Source organism: Lontra canadensis, unplaced genomic scaffold (assembly GCF_010015895.1).
Source record: "Lontra canadensis isolate GAN:19392208 unplaced genomic scaffold, GSC_riverotter_1.0 scaffold171, whole genome shotgun sequence".
Classification (NCBI taxonomy): Eukaryota; Metazoa; Chordata; class Mammalia; order Carnivora; family Mustelidae; genus Lontra; species Lontra canadensis.
Window position 1 is genome coordinate 1,947,772 of NW_022631165.1, and position 14,326 is coordinate 1,962,097.

At 59.6% G+C, this 14,326-nt stretch overlaps 1 protein-coding gene across 3 annotated transcripts; it reads left to right on the forward strand.

Moving 5' to 3' along the window:
• Positions 1 to 5: 5 nt before the first annotated feature.
• Positions 6 to 6,243, forward strand: TBC1D24 (TBC1 domain family member 24). Of its 3 annotated transcripts, XM_032846002.1 has the most exons (8): positions 6 to 1,016; positions 1,659 to 1,676; positions 2,135 to 2,293; positions 3,373 to 3,436; positions 4,348 to 4,443; positions 4,671 to 4,893; positions 5,256 to 5,426; positions 6,120 to 6,243. In XM_032846002.1, exons 1-7 carry the CDS (start codon positions 52 to 54, stop codon positions 5,408 to 5,410), a joined length of 1,680 nt encoding a protein of 559 aa, XP_032701893.1. In that variant the 5' UTR covers positions 6 to 51; the 3' UTR covers positions 5,411 to 5,426; positions 6,120 to 6,243. The 3 variants fall into 3 exon arrangements, with proteins under 3 accessions (XP_032701893.1, XP_032701892.1, XP_032701894.1); XM_032846001.1 differs by lacking the exon at positions 6,120 to 6,243 and having other exon boundaries at positions 5,256 to 5,648; XM_032846003.1 differs by lacking the exons at positions 1,659 to 1,676; positions 6,120 to 6,243 and having other exon boundaries at positions 5,256 to 5,648.
• The last annotated feature ends 8,083 nt before the right edge of the window (positions 6,244 to 14,326 follow it).

The window sequence follows — 14,326 nt, forward strand, 5'->3', positions numbered from 1 at the left end:
CTCCCTGCCCCGCCTGGCGGCCTGGGACCCTCCTCCCGGGCGCCCTGCACCATGGACCCCCCGGGGTACAACTGCTTTGTGGACAGAGACAAGATGGACGCGGCCGTGCAGGACCTGGGCCCCAAGGAGCTGAGCTGCACGGAGCCGCAGGAGCTGAAGCCGCTGGCCCGCCAGGGCTACTGGGCCCGCAGCTACGCCCTGCGCGGCAAGGTGTACCAGCGGCTGATCCGGGACATCCCCTGCCGCACCGTCACGCCAGACGCCAGCGTGTACAGCGACATCGTGGGCAAGATCGTGGGCAAGCACAGCGGCAGCAGCCTGCCCTTGCCCGAGTTCGTGGACAACACGCAGGTGCCCAGCTACTGCCTGAACCCGCGCGGCGAAGGCGCCGTGCGCAAGATCCTGCTGTGCATCGCCAACCAGTTCCCGGACGTGTCCTTCTGCCCTGCGCTGCCCGCTGTCGTGGCCCTGCTGCTGCACTACAGCGCGGACGAGGCCCAGTGCTTCGAGAACGCCTGCCGCATCCTGGCCTGCAACGACCCCAGCAGGAAGCTGGTGGACCAGAGCTTCCTGGCCTTTGAGTCCTCCTGCATGACCTTTGGGGACCTGGTGAACAAGTACTGCCAGGCGGCCCACAAGCTGATGGTGGCCGTGTCCGAGGACGTGCTGCAGGTCTATGCAGACTGGCAGCGCTGGCTGTTTGGGGAGCTGCCGCTCAGCCACTTTGCCCGCGTCTTCGACGTCTTCCTGGTGGAGGGCTACAAGGTGCTGTACCGCGTGGCACTGGCCATCCTCAAGTTCTTCCACAAGGTGAGAGCCGGGCAGCCGCCGGAGTCGGACAGCGTGAAGCAGGACATCCGCACCTTCGTCAGGGACATCGCCAAGACCGTGTCTCCGGAGAAGCTGCTGGAGAAGGCGTTCGCCATCCGCCTCTTCTCCCGCAAGGAGATCCAGCTCCTGCAGATGGCCAACGAGAAAGCTCTGAAGCAGAAGGGCATCACCGTCAAGCAGAAGAGGTAGGCGGGCCCCTGGGGGCCTCAGCTGTGGCCTGCCCCGCGGCTCTGAGGCGCCCGCGTGGGGGAGGGCTTCATTTGGGACGCATCCCAGGGTGGGGGTCGGACCTTGTCCCGCCAGCCTCTTGGTCCCCTGTCCGCCTGCCCGCCAGGCCACCCTGCACGGATAGAAAACCATGGGAGGGAGAAGGGGAATTGTGACCACAGCTGCGGACGGCTCAGGCAGCTGTGGGCGCGGAAGGTGTAGTGTCCTGCCCTGCGGTAGGCCCATGGCTGAGACGGAAACCGGACGCTGACCATGGAGTCATATGTCGGCAGTGGGCCTGGCTGACCGTCGAATATCATTTCAGAGCCGCCCCTGCTCTGCCCCTCCTGCTCTGGGCTCCCTTGCTTGCTGTCCTCGTGGCTGCTGGGTATGCCCCCTGCCCTGAGCACAGCACCTGGGGGAGCCGGGCTGGGAAGGGCCCACAGCGTCCCCACACCATCCCTGCACTGTCTCGGCCTGACCAGGCCATCGGTACAGAGGCCTTTCTCCTGGGCCACAGGCAGGTGCGTCCCGGCCGTCAGTATCTGCCACTAACCTGTCCTTGTCTGTTTTGTTTTTCTTCCTCTTCTCTGTGTCCGTTGCTTCCTCCTGTTTTTCAGTGTTTCACTCTCTAAAAGGTAGGTCTGTTAACCACACGTCCGTGCCTGGCCTCTCTCCGTCTCCCGGCCTGGCTGTCCCAGGGCCTGGCTGCTTGCTCCGGCTCTCAGGACCGGCTTCGGCAACGCTGCCTGGAAGCCTGGCTGTTGTTTCTGCTCTGTCTGCGCTGCTGCCTCACCTCTGCTGTCTGTCAGTGCTTGGCTGGCTCTGAAACCTTGTCTTGCCAGAGCTGGCTCCGTGTCTGTCCCCGTTTATTAGGGAAAAGGTGCTTTTGTCCTGGCCCAGGCCGGTGCTCTCCCCTCTGTAACCTCTGGGAGCGGGGCTCCAGGGGTCAGCACCATCCCGTTTCTCCCTCCGTAGGTGAGGAGCCCCCTGCAGGCTTAGCTTACACGAGAGGCTCTGCATCCCTCCAGGGTGTGGGGGAGGCAATCGGGGCTGGGGTCCAGGCCGTACTCTGAGCCCTCCCCACTCTCCCCAGGCAGTTTGTGCACCTGGCCGTGCACGCGGAGAACTTCCACTCAGAGATCGTCAGTGTGAAGGAGATGAGAGACATCTGGTCATGGGTCCCTGAACGCTTCGCCCTGTGCCAGCCCCTCCTCCTCTTCTCGTCCCTGCAGCACGGGTACAGCCTGACCAGGTAACCCCCAGGAGAGCAGCACACACTGGCCTGGGCTCCGGGGCCTGCGGATGTGGGGGGACAGAGTGAGCTGTGGGCCACTCCAGAACGTTGTGGTGGTGGCTGGAGATGGGCCCCTGGATATTCCCGGGGGCCCTGGAGTGGGAGCCCCTCTTCCCGGACTCCTCTTACTCCCAAGCCTCCCACACGCGAGGGCTCCGTGCCGTGAATACACAGCCTGGCTTCAGGCTTCTGTGTGGGTGCTGGGACGACCAGGGAAGCAGAATCCCCACCCAGGAGCGTACAGGATTCTAGCACAGATGACCGTGCTGGTAGGCCTCGGGTCACTACTTCCCGACCCCACTTGGCTGGTCCACAGGTGGGTCCAGGGAACTTTGGCTGGGCACCCTCAGATTGTGCCACCTCCCATGGCAGCTCCACCGGGCACAGCCCCCGTTGAGCCCGAGACAGCAGGTGGCCTCAGAAGTTTCTGGCTTCAGTCCCAGGTGACCCCATGCATGTGGCATAGTTAGAGATACATTCAGCTGCTCCCCAACTCTGCGCCCTGCGGGAGCCCCGGCCGGAGAGCAGGATAGATGGGCAGGGCCCCCGGGGATGTACGCCGAGCCCCAGGCGCTTGGTGCCACCACAGGGCACTGTCAGGCCTCCTCGGGCACTTCCCAGTGTTGGCTGTCTCCCGGCGCAGGCCCCAAGGCATGTTCCAAGCTCTCCTAGAGCAGGGACCTGTTCCTCTGGTCTAGTCTCCCTGGAGCATCTGGCACGTGGCTGCGCCTGCTGAGGGTGGCCTGCGTGCGACTTCCCCTACATCATACCAGGGCCGATGGTCTGGGGTAGGTGACTGTGGCTGCAGGCTGCCTGGCCTGGGCTCTGTCTTAGCTGAGAAGTGTCCAGGCCAAGGCCTTGCCAGGTCCCAGGTCCTTGGCCATCATGCTTGGTCCCCGGGACACAGGGCAACACAGTTCCCAGGCCCGTCTACCGCAGACAGCCCAGGCTTCTCAGATGTGATGAGCACCAGAGGCTGTGGCCCAAGGGGGCACCGAGCACGATGCCAGGCTGCTGTGTATGGTCTTTGCTTCCAGGTTCTATCTCCAGTGTGAAGGACATGAGCCCACCCTCCTGCTCATCAAGACCACGCAGAAGGAGGTGAGGAGGGGTCTTTGCGTCTGCTGAGCTCCGGGGGGGGGGCGGGAAAGCCGCCCTGAAGCTTCCACCCAGGCTCCCTGCTCTTAGGTGCACAGGGTGGGGTGGGCCCTCCACGGAGGGGGACCCCAGCCCCCTGAGGGACCGCCTGTCTCCCCTGGGGCTCCCCTGTGGGAGCAGCCTGACCCCCCAGGGCCTGGCTTTGAGGAGCTTTGCAGAGATGGCCTAGTGAGCAAGGCCCTACCTGCCGGCCACCCGCTGTCTTCACCCCCCTCCCCTGCCGACAGACAGATAGTTGTCATCGGGCAGTCCTCTGCAGTAGCTGTCACCTGGAAAGTGTCCTGGAGCATCTAGGAAAGTCGGAACTCCCAGGCCTCCATTCTAGGGCCTTGTGCTCCCCGCAGAGGCTCCTTGTTCCTTGGCTTCCAAACCCACACCCCTGGGAGTGTTAGGTTCCTCACCCCGCCCCAATCCTGTGTCTGCCTTCTAGCAAGGGACTCAGTGTCAGACACGGGGGACAAAGACTGCAGCCACTCGAAGGACTGAGTCTGTTGGTGAAATGTAGCACTTTGCTGGCTGGCAGGATTGGGGAACACCGTAGAGTGCGGTCATCTCGGAAGCTTCTGCGTGAGGGGCACCCCTGGGGTTGATGGCCGAAGTCCAAGTGCGGCTGTGGGCTCCTCACCATGCTTGAGGGCCAAGGATGGAAACAGAAGTACCCCTGACAAGCCGAGGTGGCCACCTGCCCCTTGCCCTCCAGACTCTGACGTCCCCACACCGCAGGCCACCTCCGGCCCTTGGCCTCGGGTTGGGCCGGGGGTGCAGCTGTGCCCACAGTGCCGCCCGGCTGTGAGCGAGGGGTGCTTCTGCAGGCAGGTGGGGTGCGGCCTCATGCCCTGGGCCTTTCTCCCCAGGTGTGTGGGGCTTACCTGTCAACAGACTGGAGTGAGAGGAACAAGTTTGGAGGCAAAGTGGGCTTCTTTGGGACTGGAGAGTGCTTCGTGTTTCGGGTGAGTGAGGCTGCCGGCTGCTCACCCCACAGGGCCCCCCCCACGTTGGCTTCACGGGGGGAAGGTCAGGGTCAGATGACAGTGCGTGAGCGCAGCGGGCCTTGGCCACGTGTACCATCTCCCTAGCCCGGGCGCGGGGTCTGGTACTGAGACTGGTGGGGGGCGTGGGCAGGAGGGCCTGGCGGGGGGACTGTGCGCGGTGACTCCGGCTGCCCCTTTGCCCTCAGCTGCAGCCCGAGGTCCAGCGCTACGAGTGGGTGGTCATCAAACACCCAGAGCTGACCAAGCCTGTGTCCTCGGAGGCCCCCGGCGCCCTGTCGCCGCCGTGCCGCCCCGTGTCCTCCGACCCTGCTGACCGCCTCTCACCCTTCCTGGCTGCCCGTCACTTCAACCTGCCCTCCAAGACGGAGTCCATGTTCATGGCTGGGGGCAATGACTGCCTCATCGTAGGTGGGCACCCCTCTGCTCCCCGTGCTTGGTCCCACCCGCCCACCCTTGGTCACTTAGCCTGGGAGATGGGCTCAGGGCCGTGGGGCACGGAGGTCCTGCATGGCAGGTGCCTCCCCCAAGGGATGGGCAGAGGAAGAGAATTGTGGGGGCTGGAGCAGGTACAGGAGTGGGAGTGGGGACAGGAGGGTGCGTGGTGGGGGACCCTGGGTCGCCCTGTGGTCTCGGAGAAGTATCTGGGAGGGCCAGGGCAGGGACAGCTAGGAGGCTTACCCCGTCCCAGGGGAGATGCTGAGGAGTGGGGAGAGGGTCTCGGGGGGGCAGTGCTGGACAGAGGAGCGGCCACTGACCAGAGCATCCCGCAGGTGGAGGGGGCGGCCAGGCGCTCTACATCGATGGGGACCTAAACCGGGGCCGCACTGGCCACTGTGACACTTTCAACAACCAGCCCCTGTGCTCTGAGAACTTCCTCATCGCGGCTGTGGAGGCCTGGGGTTTCCAAGACCCTGACACCCAGTGACGGACCTGCACGGACGGTGACTGAGCCGTCACCACGGGGTGGGGTGGGGCAGAGGCCAGGCCCCCTCTTCAGGGGGAGGCAGTAAGTGAGGTCCCCTCCTCTCCCCTGTGCCGTGCCAGTGGCCAATGTCAAGGTGCAACTGGGGCTCTGGGGCTGGGCCGGCCAGGGGATGCCGGGACTTCAGCCGGCTGGGCCTGTCCCTGCTCAGACCTGCTGCTGTCTCGAGCGTGGGCTCAGGCCCCAGTGCTCCGTGGAGGCATCCTGTGCCCGAGGCTAGCGGGGCCACGTACGCAGTCTCAGTCCCTTGGTGCGGTGCCAGGACAGGAAAGGCAGAAGAAACCTTCTATCAAGTCTGGGGTCATGGCACCCCCTGCTGGTGCCTCGTAGCATAGCGCCTGAGCAGAGGCCGGTGGCCACCACTGGTCCTGTGGGTGGGTGGCCACCTGGCCAGTGGCTGGCTCTGGCGGCTCCCCAGAAGAAATAGGCACTCTGGGGACGGCTCCTTGGCCATGTCCCCCTCCCCCTCCCACCTCCTCTCACCCATACCCTCCTCCCCGTGCTGCCTCCTGTGGCTGACTGTTGGATGGCAAAGGCAGGGGGAAGGAGGGGAGGGCAGAATTTGTGCTGAGCTCTGGGCCCCTCCTGAGGGAGCGCCGAGCACCAGTATGATAAAGGGCTGGAGGGGACATCACGGGTTCTTGCATTTCAGAGCCTGAGGCTTCTGCTGGGCCTCGCTGTGGGCCCATCCCTGAAGAGGCTGCCCAGGATGGCCCAGGGAGGGGCCCTCCGTGGCTGACCCCAAACCAGCCAGTTCCATGTCCAGGAGAAGCCCGGACCCAGGGGGGCTTCTGCAGCTCTCCTGCTCTCTGCCCGGGGCCACCTCCACTCCCCCACAGTCTACAGTGGCCCCAGGGTCCTGTCCAGACTCCCCAACGTGGCATGCTGGTCTTCGTCCATCCCCAGGCACCCCAGCTTGTTAGGGCTGCCTGCTCCCCAGATCCCTCCCCTGCGGTGCCATCACACGCCCCTCCACGCCCCTCTCACAGCCGTGTGGTTGGTTTTCTTGTGCTGCCTCCCCTGCCCCTCTCCCTGCCCAGCCTGGCCCCACAGGGGCCCTGCAGACTGTAGGTGCCACGTGAAGACTGGTCGGGGAGTGGTCTCCTGCCTCGTGACAGCCCTCAGCAGGTCCTGAGGGCCTGGGCACCTGGGGGAGGACACCCAAGCAGCTTCTTGGGACTGTGGCAGCCTGGGTCACAGGTGCTGGGGGTCCCGCCCCCCAGCCTGGTCCCCATGTGGCTGCAGCCAGCCCCTCAGTGTCCCCACGTGCCACACCTCTGCTATCTCCGTCTCGCTTGCTCCTCCTGTGGGGCATTGGCCCTCCCCTGCCCCCCGACTCCAGTCTCCCCAGAGCCCTGCCACCATGGTGCAAGAGGAAGGACCAGGAGCCCTGGGAGGCATTGGGCAAGCCACGAACCTGCCTGGAACACTGTTGCTCCAGCTGTAAAAGGGGGCCGGTCATCCTGCTCTGCTGTCCCCACGGGACTCTCGAGAGGCTCCGCAGGGACAGTGTGAGTCCCTAGTGAGAAGAGAGGTGCTGGGAGGCAGTGTCACTGCTCACCCCCCCCACTGCCACCCTTGTCCCCCCTCCTCTGAGCCCCCACAGCCCTGAGTCGTAGCGCCAACTTCGGTGTTGATTAAACATGGTCTTGTTACATGAACTCTGAGGGTCCAAGTCTGGTCTCTTCAACCACGGGGGCCTCCAGGGGCTCCCCGGGGCGCGCCCCCGAGTGGGGTGGGCGCCGGAAAATGCACCCTCGCCGTACTGGTCGGGGCATCACATGGAACATTGCAGCCCTTTGAAAACGGTGTCCCGGCAACGGTGTCCCAGCGCTGTTTCCGGGCTCCCTCTGCAGGGGGACTGGGGGATTGCTTGTCCCCTGAGTGAGCCCTGGGGAGTCTCTGCGGCTGCCCCAGGGCCCTGTCTGGCCTTCCCAGAGGTGCAGCCGAGGAGGGCCTGTGAGGCTTAGCCACCGTGTCGGTGTCCAGCGTGAGGTCTCTGTATGCACGCGCAGCCGTCGTCCCCCGGGCGGGCGGTCTTCTTCCTGGCTGGCCTGTTGAATGGAGAGGTATGTGTGGTTATTACTTTCTTTTTAAATTCCTATTTATCATCCTTGTTACGTATCAGGTGTTCCCAAATACAATGTGTTTTGTTAATATTCTTTATGATTTCTTACTACCTAAAACTTGCTTTTTTTTTTTTTAAGTTTTTTATTTTATTTGAGAAAGGGAGAGGAAAGAGAGCGAGAGAGCACAGAGAGGGAGAAGCAGGTTCTGCCGATCAGAGAGCCCAACGTGGGGCTTGATCCCAGGACCCCAAGATCATGACCTGAGCCGAAGGCAGACGCTTGACAACTGAGCCACCCAGGCGCCCCATAAAAGTTGCTTTTGATGTTAAAAATCACTAGTATTTTATGGAACTGCATGAGAAATTACCATTCATTTTTCTAGAAGCATTTAAAAAATTTATTTTGGGGGCTCCTCTCTGGCTCATTTGGAAGAGCCTGGGACTCTCGGTCTTAGAGTCGTAAGTTTGAGTCCCACATTGGGCATGGAGTTTACTTATCAATTAATAAATAAACAAGTAAATCATGTAATTTAAACCAGCTCATTAAATTAAACAATTTCTTAACGTGGACTCTATGCCTTTTGGGCTTCAGAACATGAGTTTTGCGAAAAAAAAAAAATTTATACAAGAGTAAGTCATTTGTATTAGGAAATTTTCATAGTTCTAATTGATGAATAAAAATTCGTATTTCAAATTTCCCTGCTTTTATAAGCTGCGGGATTAACTTTTTGAGTTTTTCAGGGCACCTTGGTTTAGAAAACTCTGAGGATTTCAGGCTTTCAGATTTTTCTTATTTGTTTCCTGAACCCATAAGGCCTTTATAGTACCCTTAAGTATTTCATATTTAATAGATTCAGTGTTTGTAACTTTTAACTAGGAAATAATTTTAGATTTACCAGAGAGAGGCAAAGATCCCACAGAGTGTCCATGGACCCTGCCCAGCTTCTCTTGCGTGGGCACGGGACCCCAGCAGAGGTGAACGTTGGTTATTGGCTGAGAAATGGACTTCACCCGACTGACACTTTGGAGCATCCGAATGAATGAAGAACCGTGAGGGACCAAGTGAGACTAGACTGGCGTGTGGCTTGGCCGCCAAATCTTAGTTTCATCCAGGTTCACTTGGGTCCTAAATAAAATTACTGCCAGCCAGCGGAACCTCACTGAAGTACTTCCTGTGAGAACGTCTGGGGAATGCGGGGTGGGGGGGGGCAGTGTGCAGGGAATGGTGACCCAGAGGTGTGCGGGAGACCAGCAGGCCCCTGCCTGAGGCTGGATCTCTCTCCTCCAGAAGGAGACACGCTCTGCTGCTCTCGCTGCTGCAGTCAGTGCAGGCCAAGTCCGTCCGGATTTTGTTTACTCCTGGTCACGGTGCCGTCCTGCAAACAGCGAGGGGAACAGCCTCCGGGGCTTTGGTCCAAAGTCTCAGTCCAGAATCACTCCAAGCCCTGACCCACGGGAGCCCGGTATCAACAAGTCCTCCTCGCGCAACGGGAGGGGATTCTACCTGGGGGTTCGCAGCGATCCACGGTAATGTCTTTCCGAACATTGGGAAAGACCTTCCGATTGGGTGAACCGATATCCCACACAGAGAACCGCAGGAACCGTTTTCTCTGCAGCTGCGCAGATGCCCGTCTGGTGGGGCTCCTCCCGGTACTGGAGCCCCTCCACCCCTCCGCCCCTCCTGGAGCGGCTAAGGCCTCTGCCTCTGCCTCTTCTGGGAAACTGCTTCTCTCTTTCCTTATCTTCCTCACACCGCAGGCAGCACCCCTGTTCCTAATGCTCTCTGTTTCTCCCAGGTGTCCCCCACAGCACTCGGGTTCCCCAGGCCCCTTCCTGCTGCCCCGCCCTAAAGTGGCCGGCCTGGTTTGCGTTGGTCCCTGGGGCCGGCTCTCGGGGTAGGCTGTTTTTCAGTTCCTCTGCTGCCTCAAGGCCTTTACACAAGCCTGTGGCCAGGCCGGAGTTTCCCAGTCCTCAGGAGCTGCGGCGCCCCTGCCCCAGGACGCTTTCCTGAGGTCCCAGGAGCCGGCTTCCTCCCCGCCACCCCCACCCCCGGAGCCTGTTGGCCCCTGAGCAGGATCCCCAGTGCTGCTGTCCCCAGCTAGGCAATTCTGGAGGGGAGATGGGTGAGTATTTCTGGGGCCCACAGTTGGGGGTACCCCTAAACTCCCTGCAGCAACTACTTCTCACTGTAAGTGTGCTTAGTATCATTTGGTCATTTTGTGATTGACATGGAGATGGTGGCATCGGCTGTTCCCAGGGGGAGGGGTGGCCCTGGGTACAGGGCCGTAGCCGGGGACACTGCAGACGGCTGACTCCCTCAGCTGCGGCGGCTTCCGTGAGCAGTGGCCAGTGTCTGTGCGGAGCTCAGCCCACCCTGGGGTCCCCCCTCCCGCACCCCCACCAGCACCTGCTCTCACATGGCCCCTCTGTGGGGATGGCCCAGCATCCAGCCTAACCAACCCTCAGGGCTATCGGGGGATCATGGTGTGCCACCTCCCCCTCTAGTTCCACATGCCTCACTTCCCGAGAGGAAGCCCAAGCCTTCCCATCTAACAGGTTCTGACAGGGGGAATTGTGCTCCTTCTAGAGCATCAGTGCGGCCGGAGTGTCCTCGTGGGAGATTGTCCTCCTCGGCCCCAGGGGCCACCCGCTGTTAGCATCTGCAGCCGTGTTCAGGGAATGCACCTGTGTACCCTTCCTCAGCCTCCCGCTGTCCCTTAACCCCAGGTCAGGCACTGTCCTCACGACACATAAGCAGCTGCTTCCTTCCAGCAGCCAGTTCTGTGCCTGGGATGGGCTGTGAGTTAAGGCCAGACCAGACGGAGGGTCCAGGCCACACAATGCCCTCATGGGCACCCTGAGAACCTGCTCTCCACACCCGGCAGGGGGTCAGGCCCCCTTCGTTCCCAGTAGCCCAGAGAGCGGGCCACACACCACTGCCCAGGCCTCAGGGAAGGCCCCGGGACTCCCTCTAGCAGTGATGGAGGTGGTTGTCAGGCCCTGGTTTGTACCACGCTGTATTTACCTAGAAAACTTTTTTATTTTAAAAAATCCTATCAGGGTGCTTGGGTGGCTCAGTGGGTTAAGCCTCTGCCTGCAGCTCAGGTCATGATCCCAGGGTCCTGGGATCGAGCCCCACATCGGGCTCTCTGCTCCTCAAGCAAGTAGCCTGCTTCTCCGTCTCTCTCTGCCTGCCTCTCTGCCTACTTGTGATCTCTCCCTCTCTCTCTCTGTCAGATAAATAAATAAAATCTTTTTAAAAAATCCTATCATTTTGGGGCACTCAGGTTGCTCAGTGGGTTAAGCCTCTGCCTGCAGCTCAGGTCATGATCCCAAGGTCCTGGGATTGAGCCATGCATTGGGCTCCCTGCTCAGTGGGGAGCCTGCTTCTCCGTCTGCCCCTCCCCTGGATTGTGCGCTCTCTCTCTCTCTCTCTCTCTGTCTCTCAAATAAAGTCTTTTTAAAAAATCCTATCATTTGGGGCGCCTGGGTGGCTCAGTGGGTTAAAGCCTCTGCCTTTGGCTCAGGTCATGATCCCAGAGTCTTGGGATCAAGCCCCACATGGGGCTCTCTGCTCAGCAGGGAGGCTGTTTCCCCCTTTCTCTCTGCCTGCCTCTCTGCCTACATGTGATCTCTGTCTGTCAAATAAATAAATAAAATCTTTAAAAAAAATCCTATCACTTTAGGGGCACCTGGTGGTTCAGTGGGTTAAACCTCTGCCTTTGGTGCGGGTCATGATCTCAGGGTCCTGGGATCGAGCCCCACACCAGGCTCTCTGCTCAGCAGGGAGTCTGATTCCACCCCCCTGCCTGACTCTTGGCCTGCTTGTGATCTCTCTCTGTCAAATAAATAAAATCTTTAAAATTAAAAAAAAAATCCTATCATTTAAGGGGCATCTGGGTGGCTCAGTGGGTTAGGCCTCTGCCTTTGGCTCAGGTCATGATCTTGGGGTCCTGGGATTGAGCCCTGCATCGGGCTCTCTGCTCAGCGGGGAGTCTGCTTTCCCCTCTCTCTCTCTGCCTGCCTCTCTGCCTACTTGTAATCTCTATCAAATAAATAAATAAAATCTTTTTAAAAAATCCTATCATTTAAAAACCCATTTTTTTTTAAAGTAAGCTCTGTACACAACATGGGGCTTGAACTCATGACCCAGAGATCAGGCGTCATGTGGTGTTCTGACTGAGGTGCCTCAATGTAAGCCCCAATTTTAAAAAATCACACCAGAAAAATTGCCTTTGCACATTCCCCTTCCATGGCACTACTACGGTCTTGCTCCTTCTCATCCCAACCTTGCCTGGGCCCCATGGAGCCTTTACTCGCCACGCAGGAGGGCAGGTGCTGCTCTTAGCGTTCTGTCCCCGTGGCATATCTTCCCTGTGACTTGGAAGAACAGGACTGTTGGGGCGCCTGGGTGGCTCAGTGGGTTAAAGCCTCTGCCTTCGGCTCAGGTCATGATCCCAGGGTCCTGGGATCGAGCCCCGCATCGGGCTCTCTGCTCAGCGGGGAGCCTGCTTCCTCCTCTCTCTCTGCCTGCCTCTCTGCCTGCTTGTGATCTCTGTCTGCCAAATAAATAAATAAAATCTTAAAAAAAAAAAAAAAAAAGAACGGGACTGTCCACAGGGAGAAGGCGCCCTGCAGTGTCCATCAGCTGCCAGACTCCGCTGTTGAAACGGCTTCCTTGGGGTAAGTTCATCTTTCCAGTCATTTGGAAAGTTATTCCTGGTCTTTATCTCCCCAGCTGTCGCCCTCCCTTCCCTCAGGGCTTTGCCAAGTGCCACTGGGCTTCCCTCTCCCACCATCTTTTGGTCCTTTTGTCTTCTTTAGAATTCTTGGGGACTCAGGGAACTTCCCTGCCCCTTGGCCCCATGTCTCTCTATATCTCCCTATCAGAGTCTCTGGCTTGGGTTTCCCAAAGCCTGCACTTTGTTCCTAGAAATCCCCACTTACGCAGTGACAGGCCAGGGTCTCACGATGATGTGATTTCCAGCTGGGGACCTAGCTGTGAGGGGGAAGGCAGAGGTGTGTGTGTCCCTCGTGTCACACAGCACACCCCCTCCCCAGCCCTGCCTGGTGTGGGATGCCAAGGGGAAGGCGCCCTGGGGTCCTCCTGGCCCTATCACTGGTCCCTGGATGCTCACCCAACCCACTCGTGTAGGAAACAAGGCAGTGTGGTAAGCCACACGGGCTCAGCCCTGCTGGGAGTCGGAGTTTTGAGTTCCGCTTCTCCTTAGCAGGCTGACCGGGGCCAGATGTGTGACCCTCCAAGGCCCACTTCCTTGTCCACCAAATGAAGAGTCATGGTGATATCTTTCTCAAAGGGTCTTTATGAGGATTACATCATACCCTAAAAGTGCTTAGGACAGGCCTTGCACACACCTGGTGATCAGTAAACATTAGCTCTATGTGCCAAGCATCCTAGCAGGGATGGGGGGTGGGCAGAAAAAGAGGCACAGGGACCCTCAGGAGAGGAGGTATTGAGTGAAAAAGGGTAATAATGGAGTGTGAGGGGTGAAGAAGGGGTCTGAGAAGGGAGGAAGAGAAATCAGGAGGGCTTCCTGGAGGGCGTGGTGCTCTAAAGATTGAGTAGCACTCCCTATACAAGAAGGGAAGGAGAGTAGTTGATGCAGAGAGAGCCATAGACTTAGGAATCCAGGTGAGGAGGGACAGCATGATGGGATGAGATGGGGACACAGGAGGGGACCACCAAAGGCTCCAGCCTGTGACAGAAGGACATTGAAGGATTCCAGGAACGGAGGTGCCAGTCAGATGTGCCAGTTTGAAGCTCCTGTGGCACTAGGGTGAAGAATGGGGGCGGGGAGAGGTTAAGACTGAGCAGGCTAACCGGGTTAGAGGCTGTGAGGGGACCCCAGCCAGAGGGCAGCCCAGCGGCAGGGTGGGCAGAGCTAGGAGCCAGGAAGCCACAGGATCTCAGGGCTCGGTGAGTAACGAGGAATGAGCTGTGGCGTGACTCAAGGCTGCTGCTGCGAGCAGTTGGGTGGATGGCTGTGTCTTTTGCCCAAAATGGAAATAACAGAGTGGAATAGAATGGAAGGTGGGGGTGGGGTGAGCTCCATTTGAGACATGCTGGTTTCAGGTGCCAGCAGCCCCACTGGAGACCCAGTGTGACTTCTCACACCGCGCAGAAAATGAGAGGATGGTGGGTGAGCCTGACCCGCTCCCCGAGCCCGAGGAGGGAAATGTCTCCCTGAGTCTTAGGATTTTAGCCACACTGGGCTTCCGTGCTCTGCCCGCCTCTGTGTTTTTGACTGCATGGCTTCCTGATGGTGGGGGTACCCTGCCGTCCCTTACTTTGGTCTGAATTCTTCCTCTGCCCACAGTCCCCCAGCCAGCACTGGCTCCCTGGCCTCGGCTCCCTTGACCCTGGGTCCTCCATGCCTGCAGTGGTGAGGGGCCAGGCCCGAGGCCAGCTCTGATGTTTGCTAGCTCAGGGGGCCATCAGGGTTGGAGAGGAGCAGGTGAGGGACAGAATGGCTGAGCTGGAGGACATGATTGCCCCGGGGGTGGGGCGGGACAGGGGAAACCCTGGGAACATCAGGTCGGGCAGGGAGGCTGAAGCCGCCTGGCCTGCACCTGTCCTTGCTCCTCCTTGTGCCCCCAGGAAGAAGGAATGAGGTGTCAGGGCTGTAGGAGGTAAGCTGGAGAGAAAGGGGAGGGTGTGGTGGAGTGGGCAGTGGGCCATGCAGCAAAGAGGCCCACTCAGCCTGGTAAACGTCCCTCAGCTTAGAGAAATGGCAATCACAGGTGACCTTGGCAAAGGCAGGGCCTGGGAG